Source organism: Pelodiscus sinensis, chromosome 23 (genome assembly GCF_049634645.1).
Source record: "Pelodiscus sinensis isolate JC-2024 chromosome 23, ASM4963464v1, whole genome shotgun sequence".
NCBI classification, from domain to species: Eukaryota; Metazoa; Chordata; order Testudines; family Trionychidae; genus Pelodiscus; species Pelodiscus sinensis.
Genome location: NC_134733.1, coordinates 11,494,495 through 11,514,314, shown reverse-complemented (window position 1 = coordinate 11,514,314; position 19,820 = coordinate 11,494,495). Strand labels below are relative to the sequence as shown.

Below are 19,820 nucleotides of genomic sequence, written 5' to 3'. Positions count from 1 at the left end.
TTCCATTTCTGTAATAAAACTCTCTTGTTTTTAAGCCTGTTTTCTTCAAGTCTTGTTCCTTAACTTTTTGTTTGATACAAATATTCACAGAGACCGAGAGATTAAGGTCAGGAAAGGAGAATACACCAAGTTCTGAAGCATCCTAGGGGATGCATGAGAGGAAAAGGGATGAAAGCATACTGTAGAGAGGGCAAAAACAGCACAGCATGCTACACAGAAGCAAACATCCTAAAAATAAACAAAGGTGAAATAAGAAGAAAACATAAATCCAAAGCAAGCATCTTCAGAAAGCTTAAAAAATCCACAACATAAAGACCAAAGCAATTTGTTCATGAGTCTGTGCTCTTCCTTACACTCCAGAGAACTTCATACGTTGATTGAAAAAGGGAAAAAGGGGCATATACCAATTCAAAGGGAAACAGTCCTCATAGTCCAAGACAATGCAGAATTCTAACATACAGGACCCAAGGTACTGATTCCTTGCTATCCTTTATTTTTCTGATTACAGTAGCAGTCACAATGTGCTATACAATGTTCCTCCATATAGTTCATATCCTTTACATGAATAACTGTTTAATAGCATATTGCAGACTAGTACACCCTTCTTTCCCACATCCATTTCCCTCATCTCCCCATCACTGAGTGATCTCTTGAAGGAAGATTTAACAGAGCTCAATAAGAAACTTGCTTGTGCGTCTGCCCTTATCTCTGATTCTCCTTGTTTCAGACAATGGCCAGAACACCACCAGTGCACAAGGCAGAGGTTGCTCTGCAGCAGTGCCAGAGCCTTTAAAACTAAGACTCCAGGGCTGCGTCTAGACTGGCAAGTTTTTCCACAAAAGCACCTGCACAAAAAAGCCCCGATGGCGAAAATGGCGATTGGGGCTTTCTTGCCCAAAACCGCGTCTAGATTGGCACGGACGCTTTTCCGCAAAAAATGCTTTTGCGCAAAAGCATCCGTGCCAATCTAGATGCTCTTTTCCACAAATGCTTTTAACGGAAAAACTTTTCTGTTAAAAGCATTTGCAGAAAATCATGCCAGTCTAGATGTAGCCCAGGTGTTAGGTCTCAGCCTCAGCACAAAGAATAGACTAGAGAATAAAATTAGTTATGGGTTTCAGAGAGGCAGGCAGGGAGGGAGCTAGCATTTACTGATTAACAAAGAGTTATGTATCACTGGGGACCGATCCTTTCACAGGCATGTCCACATCTCAAATTGAAATGATTGTTTGGCTGGCTGGGAGCAGTACACTTCAGTAATCTGAACCTCTCAACAGCTGAATCATGCTCCTACACAACCTAGGCAGGAAAAATAAGGAAGCTAATAGAAAGCAGGATGTGTTTCTAAGTTGTGACTCAAACCCTGGCCATTCTTTGGGAAGTAACTTACAGCAGAACACATGGCCAGGTGCACGCAGCAGGGAGTGAGGCTGGTTGCCCCCGCTACTTTACAATTGGGAACAGCAGGCTGGTGCACATGTTTTTGCTTTATGCTCTTTTCAGCCTTCTTATTCTGCTTTGCCTTTCATTTTGCAGCAAGGCACAAAACCTTCAGTTTGCAGCTAGCGCTCCGAGAGTTGTGGAATAGCTCTTCCCACCCCAATCTGCCCTAACAGATTATCCATTCAGAGGGCAAAAGCTAATGATGTTCACCCCAAAACTGAACTTCCAAGCCTAGTCCAACTCTCATTATTTCTTTACTGAAAGAGCCTTGACTCCTGAAATATTTGGTAATCTTCACCCACTCGCTCCAAAAGTGGCACTCAAGGCACTGGCACAGACAGTTCAAGAGACATATTAGAAGACTAAGCAAAGTCACATTAACAACAAACAAGGAGGGATTCTGAGTGCAGAAGCAGACATGGATCAAGCTAACCTCTCTAAGGTCATGTTTTCATTACCAGAAAGATCAACATTGCAATGGTCGATCTTCCAGAGTTCAATTTAGTGGGTCTAGTAAAGACCCACTAAATTGAATGCTGAAGGCACCCCTGTCAACGCCAGTTCTCCTTGATTCGTGAGAAGTAAGGCACGTTGACGGGAGCATTTGCTCCCGCTGACTTCCTGTTGTGGAGGCAGCGCAGAAGGTTGAATTAAGATACATTGACTCCAGTTACACAATTAATGTAGTTGGAGGCGCATATTTAATTCAACCTTCCAGATAAGCACAGACAAGGCTTAAGAGTGGAGAGGGGTAAACTGAGTGGACATGCAAGGGAACAAGTTCATCACCTTATGAGCGGCCACTTCCAACAGCTTCATAAGCGTGCATGTGCAAGTTTTTACTGCATCATTAATGGCTTTGAAAGGCAAAAGGAGGCTGGTGTTTTTATGTGGCTGCCTCTTGGATGTGTCAGGACCACTGCTACAGAGCAAGATGGCCACACGACCTGCAAATTGGGTGTTGCAGTGGCATCTACTCATTAGCACTTGAAAGAATTTACTAGCTTTCCACCTGTTCCCTTACAGCTCTATTAGTATCTGATATTATGAACCACCATAATACAGCTGTCTCTTCCCTCATTACTACAAAGGGGCTCTACCATTAACACCTCACTAAATCCTGCTCAAGGGCCATCAAGCCCTGTGTTTTATAACCACCTACAGTTATACTGCCTTTGAACCTGAATGCTCCCAAATAACTTCACAAGCAATGCTCAAACAGCACTGCAGAAACACAGCCGTCTGTGGAAGGCAGCACCAACCAGTGGACAGCACATGGCACAGCAATTTTCTGGGAGGTAAAAACAGATAGATTTTGTCCTCTAAGTTATACCTCTTCCAAATAGTGCCATGAGACTTTTAATATCCCTGCGGTGCACATAAGAGTTCTGTTTGCAAGATCTTGTCCAAAACACTCAACCTCTTCCCTACTCACAATAATGTATCCCCCTCACAAGGTAGAAGGACCAAGTTAACCCATCTAGGATCTGAAACTCTGATTTCAGAGAGTTTCTGTTTCAAGCAAGATCTGTAGATCTGTGATCCACTCTCTTTGGTTACAGAGCCAGGACCCAGGCTATCGCAGGCATGGTGGTACACAGGTGGGAGAAGTGGTGCTTATTTGGGGAATTCCAGACATGTTCCCCTTTTTTTCCCTAGGAGTCTGCAACTTCAATTTCAATATTAAAAAAAGTCCCATTTAACCATGTCAGGAGTTTCAGACAGCTCTGCAGTATGTGTCCTGAGGGTGAACAGCACTTCATTTTGGCCTCTCTGCACCAAGCCCTCCTGAGTCAGCCTTTACTCAGGAAGACGTGCCTGCACTAGAAGAATGGAGATCACAGATGGCTGGGCTGCACATTGCCCTTTGCAGGGCCTTGCAGCTACAAGCAGGAGTTGGGAATCTTTTTCTATCGGGGTAATTGACCCACAGAATAAAAGCAGTTGAAGGCCAACCACAGCCCCATGGCACGGGAGGGGGGTGCACACAGAGGCTTGGGTCTTCCTGTAGGCTCCAGAGTTGGACCAGAAATTAGGGGTTCAGGCCGAGGGAGGGAGTTCCTGGGCGAGGCAGAGGGTAGAGGTGAAGGAGTAGGTGAGGCTCGGGCTGGGGGTGTGAGCTCTGGGGTGGGCTTTAAGATGTTCTTGTTCCCCTTGCACATGCACTAGTTTATCCCTTGGCACTCTGAGGCCAGGTCTACACTAGACCCAGCAGCTCAGCTTAAGGTACGTAACTCCAGTTACACAGAATATGTAGCTGGAGTTGGCTTACCTTAAGCCAACCTTGGCCATGTCCTCACAGCAAATGCTGTGGAAGCTAATGGAAGCAAACGCTCCCGTCCTCCTGTCGATGCTGGCAGGGGCTCCCTCTGAGTTTGATTTAGCGAGTCTTAATTAGACTTACTAAATCAAACTCCGGAAGATCAATAGCAGCAGCAGCGATCTTCTTTTCAGTGTAGACAAGACCTTAGAGATATAAACTTGATCCATGTCTGCATCTGCATTTAGGGTCATAGTTAGGGTGCAGGAGGAGGCTCGGGCCTGGATCGAGGAGTTGGAATGCAGGCAAGGGCTCAGGGCTGGGTCGGGGGGTGAGGGTGGAGGGGTGGGAGAAGATGAAGTCTTCAGCTGGGAGTGTGGCCGCTGGGGATAAGACAGGGAGGTATGGGAGGGGGTTCAGGTTGGGTGCGGGATCTGGGAGGGAATTGTGGTGTGAGAAAGGGTTCCGACCTAGGGTAGGGAGTTAGGGTGCGGGAGGGGATGAGGAGTGCAGATTCCAGCCTGGTGGCACTTCCTTCAGGTTGCTGAGTAGGGCTAAGGCAGGCTTCCATGTGGCTGCTGTAAGCAGCTACCGTGTTTGGTCCCTATGTGGAGAGGTCAGGCAGCTCTGCAAAGTGCATGTTGCCCATGCCAACAGCTCCCACTGACTGTGGTTCCCAGGAAATGGAAAATGTGGAGCTGGCACTGGAGGCAGCATGCAGAGCTTCCCCATGATTGTCCCTCCATGCAGGGGCTACAAGGACATGCTGATGAGCTAGTGCTTGTGGCTCCAGCCCCTATGGGCCAAGGCTTGGGATTATAGCCCCCGGTGTGGAAACGTGCCACAGGCCAGATGAAATGAAGGAGTGGGCCGGATCTGGCCTGTGGGTCCCCCCCCCCTCCTGCTACAGCAATAAAGCCTGCAGCCTCTCGCTTTGTCGCTAACATTTCAGACATTTCATTTCTGACCGTTTTCAAGCTGACAATGACTGAACTGTGGCCAGTACAAAGTTGGAATCAGACTGGAGCGGGCAAAGGTTGCACCCCACCCCAATTCCAGAACATAAAGCAAGCCAGGTAATTCTCGAGTAGACAACCTATCCTAGGCATAATGGCTAAAATCGACTGAGAAATAAATCAGTCATGAGACACTAATAGGTCCTTTGGGGAAGAAAAGCATTTGACAATATTACCTAGAATGCTTTAGTGTCTGGGCTAATATGAAACGAGAAACATCAGGGTGGTGCTTTCTAGCACAGTGCATTCTCAAGGCAACACTTCAAAAGTAGCCTGGCTCTGCCAATCGAACATAGTTTTGCCAGGCCTCTCATGAAATTTTACTACATTAGACACAAAATCTTTTCTGCCACCCTTGTGATGAGAAATTTTATTTGCAAGTCCAAAGGAACAGAAGTTATTTGTACTGGACAGGCGGAATTTTGAAAAGCTAAGCCAAGACTAAATCTGCCCCTTTCCAGGCAGTGAATAGAAATGCAGCCCTGCACAGCTCAGCACAGCCTAGGACTGCAGCTGCAGTCAAAGATTCAAAAGCCTCTAATACTTTTCCTTAAATCTAATCTAATCTAACAGTTCAAATCCAGCCCAGGTCAGCAGCAATCAATAGCTCCTTGCTCCCAGCCCTCTGGTCTCCATCAAAAATATGCACTTCTTTAATTGGCTTAGCATTTTGGTTAGCTTTACTGCAGCATTTTCTACATGTAGGATACAAAATAGGAAGGTCAAATAACACAACCAAGTAAAAGGTGATTGCTAAATGTTCTTTTCATTGGCTGCCTCTAAAACAGCAGAATGTCAGAAACAATAGCTTTTTCAAGTAACGTAGTAATGGCAGGGATATTTTCCACTAATGAACACGTGCTCTGGAAAATTCCTCACCAACCAGAAGCTTAATTAGTACCTCTAATTATTCAAGCTTAAAAGTGCAGAAGAAAAATTCATCATAGTACGTTGTGTTACAACAGCAGCTTTGGATGAGATTTGAGCAGAAACGGCAAATCTGTAGAGAACATTGGCAAGATCTGTGGAATTTATATTGTACTTGGCCTCAGGCATTTCAATAGCAGATGACATTTTAAGATGCAAGGAGGGTCGATTACGAAGATATTTATTAGCTTGTTATATTGAAATGTCTTTTGCTGCAACTACCGGACCAAGTTTTACTAAAAATTTGCTAATCGCAACACAACACTACAGGAGTCCATAAGTCCATATAGTTCATAAATAAATATGGCTATTTACTTTCCTCTTAATCTGTCTTTTCAAAAACATTAGCAAAGATATCATACCCTAATATAAATAATATTTTATTAACTATTTGCAAACTCGCAACATTATTACGCAGAGCCTTTTTTTCAATGGGAAGTTTGGGTGAAGCAAGTATATCTAGTCTAGAAAGAAACGTCAGCATTTTGATGAATCTATTGTGATAACGCCGCCTTGGCATGTCCCACAGCATGGCTCTATGACTTCATCACAAAAAAACAGGATGTCACACATGGACTCCACAAGCTAGGCTTGCAGGGCACAATTCTGGAAAACAGAAGGCATGGCAACCCTACGCCAGCAACACTACAAATGCGGGTTTGGACATTTTAGAAAGACAATCACAAATGAAATTGTTAATGTTGGCTTAAATAACAATAGTAAGAGTAAAAAAGATAGCACCCACTGTGATGGCTGGATGACCTGGTGGAAACTCAGACTTTTCTGTGGCATATTTCACTCTGACTGGCTGCAGACTCGCATAATAGTGCTAAAACTCTTCAGAACCAGAACGGTTGAAAATCCTTTGTTTTGGAGGAGGCAGAGTGGGAAGCACATACCATAATGCCTGGCTTTTCCTTAAGGCCAGTAATTCCTATTATCTCAGTGATAAACACCAAACTAACTCAATTTGAAATTGTTGAAACAATAAATGCAAATAAAGGCCAAGTTCATTATCTGAAAGCTTTCTGATCAACTGCTGAGCTTAAGGTTCACTGACTACATTTCCTTTAAGGTGCAGAAACACTTTTCATCTAAGTTTCAGCCATGGCCCAAGTACTCATCTAACCAGGGAACATCTGAGGACTCTGTCTGATCTGCTTCTGCAAAACGTCAGCAGGTTACAGCTCACGGAGGGAGGCAAATAACCAACTCCTGGATGCTGGCTCTCACCAGAATTTTTACTGCACAGAATGAGAAATGAACTTGACAGGTGAGCATGTGTAGACTGCAAGCTACAAATGCCCCCTTGCAAGCAAACAATCTGCTGAACTACACACAGGACCTCAAGTCTGACACTGAATCAACAAATGGCTCTTTCTGCAGCCTGAGAATGGAGAAAGTCTGCTGTAAATGAGAACAGTGGGCAGGGGAAGTTTGGTAGAAGAAGTGATGAGAGTCACACTACCTGATAAGAGACTCCAGGATAGCTGGGGTGGGGCCCTTCTGAAATTCCAGCTCTTTGTAGTGCAGGGCTTTAGCATAGGCACGGCATTTGGCTGCTCTTTCCCCCAAAAGGACAATGCCATTATCATCTCTTAATGGCAACGGACCCTGGAGAGGAACAGGTCAGAATCAGAAATTGCATGGGTGTGCAGGAGGGGAGGGGAGTGTGTAAGGATAACCATCCCTGCACCGCACCAGGGGGCTCACTTTTACCTTGTCACTGTGCTCCATGAATTCTGCCAAGTTCAGCAGGGTCTGAGTCACCTCTGCAATGTCCTGAGAAGTGAGGGCCAACTCAATGCTTCGGATCAGCTCATCCTGTTGGTCTTCATTCAGTTCAGACCAGCACGAAACGAAGGCAGCATTGAAGAGATCCCTGAGGATGGAGGGAAAACAGGATTAGAGGAAGGGATTAAACATTCACTGTGAAACCAACTTCTGTTCTTCTGCTGTGGGCTATGCTGCTGAGTTCAGTGCAAGGTCACTGTTCAGTAATGCAGAAACCAACACTATTACAAAACTGAGGTCCTGGCCACTTGTGGTCACTGAAGATGCTCTGGGTTTTGTTTTGTTTTTAAATGAGAGATTTTAATCCTGCCAAATGCTAAACACAGATAACTGCATTATGCCTTTTAATTTGGATCAACATGGAATTCTTCACTGCCTTTCATAAGCTGTTGTGCTGTATGGCCATGCACTATTAAACATCTACTCTGTTCCACCCCAGATGTAATGACATTTAAGTAGTACACAGTCCTTTCCATATTGTATATAGGTTGAGTGATCGGTCTATAACACACCTTAAGAACCATCTGGGTGAGAGATACTGTACAAATACAAGGGCATTTGGGGACAGCCTTTCAGTCTAACCAGTCCTTAGAACACAGGAGCCTGGGGCACCTGAGTTCTAATTCCAGCTCTAACAGTTTATCTCTGTGGCCTTGGATAAATCATCTCTGCCTCAGTCTCCCTTCACAGGAGGGAATTTGAGGATTATAGTTAGGATGCTCATAATTGCTCTGGAGATTTATTTGGAGACAATTATTAGTGAACCAGATTTTAATTAGTTTTACTTTTGTCTTTAGTTGGGGTGTGTGTGTGTGAAAGTGAGAATGGAGCCTTTTCTAGTTCAGTGAACTGAACCTCAGGTCCTGCCCCCAATAAGGGATTTTACAAACGCTTTGCACCATCCTAGGATAGAATTCTGCATCAAACTGGCTTTCTGATATGAGGGGTACAACCTGCTGCCTCAGCATTCTGTCAGCTGCTGAAACTGTTTCAGAGATTCTGTAGAGAATCAAAGTATTCTTTGGATCATTATAAAGCTTAAGAGTTAGAATAAGCTTGCTGAGGTACTAGAAATCAGAATCCAGACTCACAAGAGAGATGATTAAAGCACTGACAAATGCAACCTCAGCCTTCTCTTCTGTAGTTGATTCTTGAGAGATTATGGGGGACAAGAACATATTAAACCTTAAACAAAAGACTAAATCCATCACTGGGGAGACTGTTGCTTTGCACTTAAGACCCGTCCCCCAATTAGTTGCTTTATTCATTTCTAATGCACAGAAAATAGGATATAAAATGAATGTAAATAAGATTTTCTTGAAATTCCTGGTATTATCTGTATTAAATATTACCTTATGTTCCCCACAACAGGCATGGCTCAAGAAAAAAAGAGGACAAGGATGCGAAAGAAGAGGACGTGGAGGGATGCACAAGACCTGGGAAAGCACTGGTTTCCCCCAAAAAAGACTAAATATCACAAGAGACTATGGGAGGGGTTTTTTTTGGGGGGGGGGTCACCTTTTTTCCTCCTTTTCCCTCCCCCCATATGGAATGAGTTATTACCACCCACTGAGGTCAGGGCACATCATGGGCCACATAGTCAGGGCACATTATGGGGCACTCCACTCACCCTCCCTACAGAAGGCTATGTTCCCCCCAATAGGTGTGGCTCAAGAAGAGAAGAGGACAAGGATGCAGAAGAAGAAGATGCCGAGGGATGTAGAAGACCTGAGAAAGCATTGGCCTTTCCCCACCAAAACACTCTGGGACTTCTTAAACCGCCCACCGAGGTGGGACACAGCCAGAGGCACCATCCACTTCACTCCCATAGAGGTTGGCACCACAGAAATTCTGATGAGGGTCAGAGCTGGGCAAAGCGCAGGCTTCATCCCCCAAGTAATAATATATTTACTATCCCCCAAAATAACTGTGGACATAGGTCTAGGCCACACTGTGAGTTGGGCACTTATCCTAATAATATAGACTTTGTTTTTACCAACGGTTTGCCTATTCTCAAGGGAAAGCACCCTCAACTAAATATAGACTCTGTTACTAAAAACAACCACACATTTAAATCCAGAGCAATGCAGGACACACTCCTTATATTCTGTTTGTATCTCAAAACTTACCTGCTGTAACTCCCTCCCCCTTACCCATTGTCCACCAGAATCTGCATATGTACTTGTCAACCCATGTACTGGACACAACTTGTATATTCAGGGCGATGTGGGTCCGCTATATATGTGGGTCTCTCCCACCGGGTACATGATGTAACACGGAAAAAGGGCATCGAATAAGCGCATTAGGCTCAGGTGGCATGTTGCTGGCCTTGCTCATTATGTATCCACCCTCTCCCCAACCCAAACTTGTCCCTGCATTCCCTATTCACTCCACAGCTGTTAAACTTGTAATTTGAACTCGATTTGAAACATTTGCTAAATAAAATTTGTCAATCTGTTCCTATCAGTTTATTACCTTACTTACACAGTGCTTTCAGCATAAAGGTTTCCAACCTGCTTTACAAACCACATGTAGTCATTACTAGGGGTGGAGGACAGTAGCTTGGTTGCCAGCTCTTATGCAAGGGATGGATTCGTGAGCTCTGAAAAAGCAGGACAGGGCGTTTCTTCAAAACAGAACCTCTGCGTTGAAGATCTTACACACAATTTGCAGAGAGCTTAGTTTACTTACCTAACTAGGACAAAAGGCTGAATAACTGCAGCCACGATTAAAACACGTGGTTGCATGGAGCCGTGTAATTCCAAATACTATGCTTAGACTACAGGATCACAAGAAGTTTTAGTGGCATAAGCAATGACTTTGAAAAACTATTTTCCTTCTGTGCAGAGTCCTGCACTTCATGCAGGTATGCACAGGAATGAGAAATGTCTTTTGTACAAAATGCCCAAAAGGTTTAAATTAAAAAAAATAAAATCTTTTAAAGCAATAGGACGGTGGTGAGCTGGAACAGCAGGGAGTGGCTCTATTCGTTCTGCTCTGAATATCTGGGTTCTAGCCTAGAATAGTGGGGCAGAGAAAATGTTTCTCAATATTTTTCCTGGACATGTATTGACAGCACAAAGCTATCACATAGTCTGTGCTCACTACTGCATCAGCAGAGGTTGCTGCAGGGAGGATGAAGAACATGGGCAAAGCTCTATGTGCACATGTGGTGAGGGGAAGATGGAGGCACACAGAGGGAGGCTGAAATAGTAGGGAAATACTAACACACAGAACTGAGATTCATTTGCAAAGCTGAAAAGGACACCTGCACAGCATCTGGTCACAAAGCAAGCACCAAACTCTTGCCATGCTATCAGCCCTTCCATTGTGTTCTTGCCTCAATTCCCTTAGACAGAAAGTGAAACTAGAAACACAACAGAAAAGTCAGATTCCAGCCCAGGGAAGTGACAATTATGTGCCCTCGGGAAAAGATGAGCAGGAGGCTGTTCATGAAACCAAGTTGCCCCAGATCTAGTGGTGACATTGAGCCCATTCCTCCCAGAGGACTCTTATCCGAGATGCAGGGCTCTACAAACTACTTTTTACTTCCTTGTTTTTCCAGCTTCACTTTTAATTCCCTTCTACTATTCTGGAAATAGCAGTAGACAGAATTTCATTGAAGATTCTCCTCCCTCTCAACATAGCAGTTTAGGGAGCTGTCAATCAGGAATGCCAATCATTTTATTACATCCTCCTCCGTCTGCCTCCCAAATAGACAATTTTTTTATTTGTAAATTTCAGCAACTTTTATGTGAGTTTCCATTTCCTTACAATTTTTGGCTTGTGTGTGTTGCTGCCAGCATATTAAGGAGAAATGGGAAATACAGAATAACTGTACCTAGCCATAGGGTTATAGGCCTGAGCCAAGGCCCAGCAAGAGCGCAGGGATGGTGATGAAGAATCTTTCAGTAACTCCAAGCTCAATCGCCGCAGCCATTCCAACCAATCGTCTTTGGAGACTCTTCTTGCTGCTCCCCAGGCCTAAAACACAGAGCAAGATAGTTTAGTTGCTGGATCCAGTACCGTTACGTGAGCCCAAAGAAGAGGATCTGGTGCTTCAGTAAGGTTTCTACTTCATAGTTCTACATCTCATCTGGTAAGATCAGTTCTTCCATTTCTTGCTGGAGTTCTCTTTCCACAGAGCTATTTGCAACTGTCCAGCCTCATTTCTAAGTGATCAAAGTATGTTCCCCTCACACATGATACATGTTTAACAAGCAAGACCTGCAGCTCTTCTCTCTCTTTTGAAACACTCAAAGCGTTGTATGCCAATGCTAAGCATCAGCTTGGAAATACCTAATAGTGTGTGTCTGGAATTAGATTAGCAGGGTCAGCTCAGCCCCTCATCCTGCTGAGAACACATGCACACTTGAATCTAGCCAATGGTCAAACACGGCTCATGTGACCAATGTTAACTGTGCTATTGACCTCCTAGGAGCAGATGGAGAAGACTACGGTGTCTGATATCCAAAGTGCAGGCTTGTAGCTCCAATGTCTCCTGTTGGGAAGAGGTGCCAAGTGTGAGCATTGCAAATAGCAGAACAGTAGCCATGAACTTGTCCTAACTGAAACCCAATTCTTCCATTACACTTACGGTATAAGCAAAGGGCAACATATCACAGTGACTGTTGTCACCCTTGGTCAATACTTTCCTGCTATTTCCCTCTGAGCCAGTCACTATTTCTCTGTGGTCTAAATAGTCTCTCACATACAAATACTTAGATATGCATCCACTCACAGAACCATAAAGCACTATATGGAGTCCATTTGAAAATTATTAACTCTCTAGCATGGAAGAGGGCACTTTACACAGCTGCCTTTAACAACAGGCTAGTCTGGGTGATAGTGAGGGTGTTAAAAATATTACAATGTATACTTTGGACATGGGGAAAGAGACTTTCAGTATTACTTTGGGGTGCCCTTTAGTCCAGCATCCAAACTGCTCAGAAGACATCCTTTAAAGCCACGAGAGAACCTCAAAGTTGCTAATAAACTTAGAATTCTAAAAGAAGGCCCCTGACACCAGGCAATTCTACTTGACAGTTGACCATGGAAGAGAATCCTGAAAAAATGTTCAGATGTTCTAGACATTATTCTGCTCATGGCACCAAGAGCCTCTCCCTTCTGCAGCAAGCTACTGGAGGAGCTCCATACTTGCCTTCTGCAGGTTGATGGTGCTGACATGTAATTTCTTCATCGGTCCTGTTTCTACCGGGCCACTGGCCAGTGTCTCCCCCTGGTTACTTCTCAGTATTCGGTGCTGATAAATAAGGGGATCCTCCTCTTCATCAGCAAGGGTGTAGCCCTGTAATCAATGGCTCAGGATGAAGGCTAGGTTTGCTACTATTAAGATCCCCTTTAATGTGCATAGCCACTCCCCTGCATTCTGCTCCAGGCCAGCTGTCTGGGTGAAAGGAAGCTCAAGAAGCGCCCAACTGTTAAGTTCAATTTGGGTTAGGAGGCTGATCTTTCAGAATTACATATTACACCTTTGGTATCCGTGAGCTCAAGTCATCCTATTCCCCTCAGCACTAACTGCCAAGAAAGCTTGGCTCCCACCATGAGAGGGTGGAGAAGCTATACTCAGTCATACTCTGTGATAATATGCCACAAATCAATCTCTTTTCCCACAGTCTTCAATGAGAGCTCCAGAAAGACACTGTGCTAAAGACCGGGAGAGGACATAACAATGGAATTATTTTGGAAAATATGGAGCCGTTCCTGGCTTACGAACCATGGGATCTACTGTGGTAAACTGGGCTCAGGCAGGAGAATCTTTCCTTTCCTAGGGTGGAAATGATCGAGAAGAGATATGAGAGAGAAGGAAAGATACCAATTATCAATACAGATCCCTCCTAGCCATTTCAGAGACTTCTCTATGGGGAACCCAAGTTTCAAAAGGCGGATAAGTTTCCAGTTTCAGTCACAAAATATCCAACTATACTATATCATTATACAGAATATGGAAACAGTTACTCTGCATGCAACAGCAAGAAACCTACCTGTGTCTTCTGCTGCAGTACCTTTAGCACAGAACATACCTGAATTTGCGTCTAGACACATGGCTGCAACTCACCTTCACAATCCTGCAGATGAGAACATCATACCGCTGGTGGTTTATTCGATGACGCACCAGGACCTTGTTCACCATTGGGATAAAAATCTGATACTGAACAGGAGGAAAAGTCAAAAGCCAGTTAGTCAGTCTCAGCAAGACTAACATACACACACTGATTCCAGCTTCATTTAATTGACTAGCTAAGAAGCAAAATCCAAAAGAGCTTAATTTGAAAAACGCATGCTGCCAAAAGCCACCTGCAGGGCTGTGGAGAAACCATATGAGCAAGTCCACTGCAACACACAATGGTTGACTGGAAAGACTTCAAAAGTGGGCATTGTTTCTCTAAAATCCAGGCTGAATAATGTTAAATGACCCATTTTAAAGTCATGAAGGAAATTCCCTTCTCTCTAGGGGCTGTCACACTGAAGAAGGAAATTACCTTCTTCCCTAGTTGGAAGACCAGAGAGGACAATGTATCCATGGCAGTTGGCCGTAGCTCAGGGCTTAGATCTAGTGTCCGCACGATGGGGTGAATAATCCGTGAAGCATAATCAGTGAAATCCAGGGATTCTGTCAGGCGATCCACAGTCTCCAGAGCAGCTCTGAAATCAGAGCAGAAAGAGGGAAGGGTTCTTTGACTGATGGGACAAGAGGAGAGGGCTGATTACAAAGCCACAAGCAACTTATGCCCAAATATCTCAGCCGTCAGCAATAATAAAAACACACATGCAGTTATAGTGAGCTTTAGTAACAACACTTGCAAGACTGCTTGAATATGGCAATGACTAAGACAACAGCAGGAAAAAGACAGGATTTATTAGCTTGTGTCTGAGAAACAGAGCACTGAGGCTGTGGCACTCAACTAAAAAATAACAAGTACCGTGTGTGTCTGATTAGAGAAAACCTAGCTTGTGGGTGACTAATCAGCAATCTATGCTATGAAGGTGCACAGCAGTCACTGAGGAACACAGACAGATGGAGACAGTGGAAAAGAGAGGAGAAAGCACAGAGTTGGCAGATACTTACTTGCGAGCAACCACTGGGACATCTTGGGCATCAAACAGCTTTACAATGGGAGGTAGCAACAAATGCAGGTAGTCATCCAAGTTAGCTCCAAACAGCTGGATTGCATTCAACAACTGGAGGGAAAGATGATCCAATACTACCCAGCTTAATAAAGTCATGAAAAAGCAATGTTTTAAAGTAACCCTATCTCCAGTTTGAAGCTGCTCTGGCAGAAGGCATTTACCTGAGCTCTGACTGACCCATTTTATCCCAATGCAATTACTGCAGCAGGGCTTCTCCACAGCTCCTGTTTCCACGCAGTCAGATATGGGCCCAAGAGACTCTGCTCCTGGACAGGCAGTACCCAACACACCACCTCCACAGGCCAAATCACTCACCTTGACAGAGACGTTGCGGCCTGGGCTACTGTCATGCATGAAGACCCGTAACATGTGAGGAATGAGCTGAGGCAAATAGAGCTTGAATTCGCCCCCAAGAGCCACCACAATTTGCTCAATAAGTAGGATAATTGTGCTCTGTATAGAGTTGTTCATGACCCAGAAGTCCTGGAGAAAAAAAGATAGAAAAGATTATAGCTTCCCCTCTATGCTGAGCTGTGTGAAGTACGGAGCCAGGAGCTAGCATAAGGCTAATGCTAGATACAGATATAGTGAGAACTTTCTCCTCCATCAGGCAATCCCCTCATTTAAGCAACTTAAGAAAAACAAACTCCCAAGGTCTCTTACAAAGTCAACAATCTATTCTAGGCAACTTATTTTTCCTGGTCCCTTGGATGGTTGTTTATGGTAGGTTTCACCCTAACATGAATGGCTGTATATTCATGGACTTGAAGCATCTTCCAGTAAAACTGTACTTGGATCTAAAGGGCAAAGTGTTTAAAACCCAGAAAGGAACCCAATTAAGAAGCACTAACAGAGTTCCAGATGCTCTTATGCTCACTGCTAAGAAATGGGAGGCACGGGGATTTTTTAATCAAATGCCTAATATAAAAATGAAATTCTCTGGAATTTTAAGCCTTAGACTGGTTTATAGAAAGCCCAGAAAATAACTGGTTTCCTTCAATCCATCATCAGAAAATGAAATAAAATTAGAAACCAGGGAAGGTTTCCATTCCTCTACCTGCTCCAATGACAGAGAACTCCAAGCTGCTCTAAACTTGAAATCGCATCTAGTAAGTGCTCTCTCAGAGAGCTCCAGGTTTCAAACATTAGCAGGTTAGCAAGATAGTTGTCTGTGGACTTCACGTGTCATAGCAGCTTGGTTGGTGTTAATTTCTCTTTGACATCCACGGCTTCAAAAAGAGAATCACTGAATATCTTAAACATAAATCCTCTCTGGCCTCTTGCCCATTTGGCTTCCACAAACCAACTCACCAGTTATGCCAGGCAGGCAAGCTAATGGAACCTACTAGGATTACCACCTACAAAATAAGTTTTCTTTTTGGTCTGTAAAAAATTGATTAAAAAATAATTTAAAACAAGTTGTCAAGAACGGATGTGCTGTTTACCTTTCCAGTACAAGCAGATCAATAATCTGTGATGTCTTCCATGGTCCAGGTTTATTTCTACTTTCTGGTACTTTTTAGTCAGATTAAAGAAAATATTGACCTACATATAAAACATAAATTTTCCATCTTTCTATTTAATAAACTAGATCCCTTAATGCTCCATATTAAATGTTCCTCATTTAATTTTTAAGGCATGTATCATACCAAGCAGTTTGTTATTCAGCTCGGCAGGATATGACTACATTGCTCTAAAGAGACAGTCAATTTAATAATTATATTTTAAAAACTTTTGCTTATCGACATCACTAGCAACACATTAGATTAAATACAGGAAGAACTGTAGTAATCTAATTCACTTTGTTTCCATATATAAAAAGGCTTATCACTTGTGTGTGTTCCGGTCAATTTACAGGCCTCCTTGAACTAGTATGTTGCTTCAGTGTATATATTGCAAATACTGCTAGAGGATGTTAAATTGTTGTTAGAAAACCTTTTCAACTAGAATTTAAAAAAGAACCATTTCCATTTGGTTCAGATTTTGTACAAGTTTAATTTTGCAAGACTTAATTTTTGGGAAAAATGTGGATGACAGAATCCCTAAACACTGAGCAGATCTTATCGCTGAGCATAAATTGCCAGTGTAGGGTGTACTGGGCAGGTAAAAGCTTCCTGAAAATCAGGTGGACCCCTACAATTTAGAATCATCACATGAAGATGAAAGTGCATATAGTGCTGTATGATTATCCACAACTCCTCCAAAGTCACCATTCACACTAAGAAATCACTTCCTGCAATTCTGTTGCAGAAAACAGAAGACACCTTATATAGAGAGCCGGGCAAATCCACAGACATCTGCTTTACATCCACAGCTCATTTTTATGATACAGATGCGGATCCAAATTTTTTATCTGCACAGGGCTCTACTTACATACTCCTGGCTCTCTTCTCTTCTGACTTACGTTGTTGTAGCCACTTAACTTTTACACCCCTCACCAAACTGTATGCTTTCCCTGAGGCAGCTAATTGTAGTTAGACACCTATTTAACACTGCTTATTACACCCAGATTTTGGGCAACAGATGAATCATTGATTACAAAATCCAGGCTCAATCCTAACAGAGTATGGCATTTACCCTCAAGTGGGGTTACATTCCTGAGGCTAGATTTAAAAAAGAAACCTTTATTGTAAAATTAAGTGATATTTCCCTGCCTCCTGCTGCTGCAGAGATTCTCCAATCTCCCCTGATCTCTCTTTCTTGGTGGATATGAGGAGAGATTACTAAGACTGGGACTTTTCATTTTGGAAAAGAGACTACTAAAGAGGGATATGACAACGGATTATAAAATCATGACTGGTGTGGAGAAAGTAAATAAAGAAAAGTTATTTGTTTCCATAACACAAGCACTCCAACTCATCTGATGATGTGGGTTTTACATCCATAATATATTTGTTTCTTGCAATTGCAAGAAAAATGTCATGAACAAAATCAAGCCTTATACATGAGTTTCATCGACCTGATCACAGCGTTCAACTCAATCAATCATAGCACTCTGTGGACCACCCTCTCAAAAATCGGTTGCCCCAAAAATCTGTCAGCATCCTGAGGCTGCTTCACAACAACATGACTTCCCCAGTGCTGAGCAACAACAGATCCCGAAGCAACCCCTTTGAGGTCAAAACGGGAGTCAAACAAGGCTATGTCATTGCCTCAGCGCTGTTCTATATCTTCATCGCCATGACCCTCCATCTCACTGACGGCAAGCTTCCAGCTGGCATGAAGATTGTCTACAGAACGAATGGGAAGCTTTTCAATCTCAGGAGACTAAAGGCCAAAAGCAAGACCTCCGCAACTTCGATCATGGAGCTCCAGTACCACAGATGACAATATGGTTACTGCTCTTTCCCCTATAGCTCTTCAAACCATCTTATGTGCCTTTGCTGAAGCATAAATCTTGGCATCACACCGAACATCAGAAAGACCAAGGTGCTCCATCAATCCTTGCCAATGGACAATCTCAGGTACCATCTATTGAAGTCAATGGAGAACTGCTGGAAAACGTGGAGCATTTCCCGTACCTTGGAAGTCATCTCTCCGCCAAAGTCAACATTGACATGGAAATCCAGCATCTCCCGAGCTGCGCAAGCTCTACTTTTGCCCGCCTGAGGCGAAGTGTCTTTGAGAACCGGAACATCAATGCTAAGACAAAGCTCCTTGTGTACTGCACAGTGGTTGTTCCAACACTGCTATATGCATGTGAAACCTGGACAACATATAAGCATTACCCGAAGCCACTTGAACAATATCATCAATGCTGCTGCAGGAGAATCCTAAATACCCCTTGGGAGGACAAGTGCACAAACACCAGCATCCAGGAGGAGTCAAACATGACCAGCATTGAAGTTATCATCATCTACCAACAACTTCACTGGACTGGTCACATGGTCCAGATGCCTGATCAGCGCCTCTCAAAACAGATTCTGTTTTCTGAGCTGAAGGAAGGATGGCGGAGCATTGCGGGCCAGATGAAACGATTTAAGGACATGTTGAAGGCAAACATGAAAAAGCGAGGCATTGGTGTAGATACTTGGGAGAACCTTGCCCAGGACTGTCCTCAGTGGAGAGCAGTAATCCGTGAGGGGGTGGCACAGTTTGAGAGGTCCTGCCGCAGCGTGGATGAGGAGAGGCAGAGAAGGAGAAAAGAGAGGCAAGAACTGCTCCGTGCTCCTCCAATAGCCACCAACACCTGCCCCTTCTGCGATAAGACCTGCGGCTCCAGAATCGGGTTCATCAGCCATCAACTGATCCACAAATAGGAGGGTGACAGGAAGACATCCTATTTGTTATCGAATATTTGTTAGTCTCTGAAGGTGCCACAGGACTGCTTACTGTTTTACAAGGATTAGGGATCGCCAAATAAAATTAATAAGTAGTAGGTTTAAAAATAAACAAAAGGAAGTACTTCTTTGTACAACATACAATCAACCTGCAGAACAAATTGCCAGAGGATGTTGTGAAGTCCAAGTCTATAACAGGGTTCAAAAATAAAACCAGATAAATTTGTGGAGGTTAGGTCCATCAATGGCTATTACCCAGGATGGGCAGGAATGGTGTCCCTAGCCTCTGTCTGTCAGAAGCTGGGAATGGGCGACCAGGAATGGATCATTTGATGATTCCTGATTGGTTTATTTTCTCTGGGGCACCTGGCACTGGCCACTGTCAGGGACAGGATACTGGGCTAGACAGACCTTTGGTGCGATCTAGTATGGCTGTTCTTATTGATAGGTACACACTGACTATGATATTCCCACAAGAGTAACCTCATATGATCAAAGGAAAACATAATTTATCACCTTCCACTATTTCTAGGATATTGAGGTTCAACATAAGGGCTGTACTCACTCTCATAAGGGTGACAATTTCATCCATATAGGGTCGAATATGGCTCCTCACAAAAGACACCAACATTCCTAGCTGCTGGAACAGGAACTGAAAGGAAGAGACAGGCAGTGCTCAATGCTGCTATCCAAAATGCCAACACAACTCAGGGCAAATTTGATTTCAAAGGCTAATTGCAAATACCTCTGAAAACTAAACAACATGCACAGTTATGACTGCTGGAAGTCTGGGGCCAAATTCTCTCTCAGCCTCAATCCAAAGTTTGTATTTTATCCATTGCTGTATTTAAAACTATGGATACTCATGCACCAAAGGAATTCTCTACTTGCAAACTGATTAGGTGTTTAAACAATAGATGCCAAGTTGGAATCCAGAGTCTGAAATAC

At 43.6% G+C, this 19,820-nt stretch overlaps 1 protein-coding gene across 6 annotated transcripts in view; it reads right to left on the bottom strand.

Annotated features, from left to right (window-relative positions):
• The window catches only part of MTOR (mechanistic target of rapamycin kinase), a 126,123-nt gene that overhangs the window by 82,432 nt on the left and 23,871 nt on the right, over positions 1 to 19,820 (bottom strand). For all 6 annotated transcript variants that reach the window (XM_075906250.1, XM_075906253.1, XM_075906251.1 and 3 more), the window contains 9 exons: positions 19,438 to 19,524; positions 14,908 to 15,075; positions 14,531 to 14,643; positions 13,944 to 14,106; positions 13,520 to 13,612; positions 12,602 to 12,748; positions 11,282 to 11,424; positions 7,366 to 7,528; positions 7,115 to 7,260 (listed from right to left, as the gene is read on the bottom strand). In XM_075906250.1, coding sequence (XP_075762365.1) covers positions 7,115 to 7,260; positions 7,366 to 7,528; positions 11,282 to 11,424; positions 12,602 to 12,748; positions 13,520 to 13,612; positions 13,944 to 14,106; positions 14,531 to 14,643; positions 14,908 to 15,075; positions 19,438 to 19,524 — 1,223 coding nt within the window. The remainder of the gene's footprint in view (positions 1 to 7,114; positions 7,261 to 7,365; positions 7,529 to 11,281; positions 11,425 to 12,601; positions 12,749 to 13,519; positions 13,613 to 13,943; positions 14,107 to 14,530; positions 14,644 to 14,907; positions 15,076 to 19,437; positions 19,525 to 19,820) is intronic.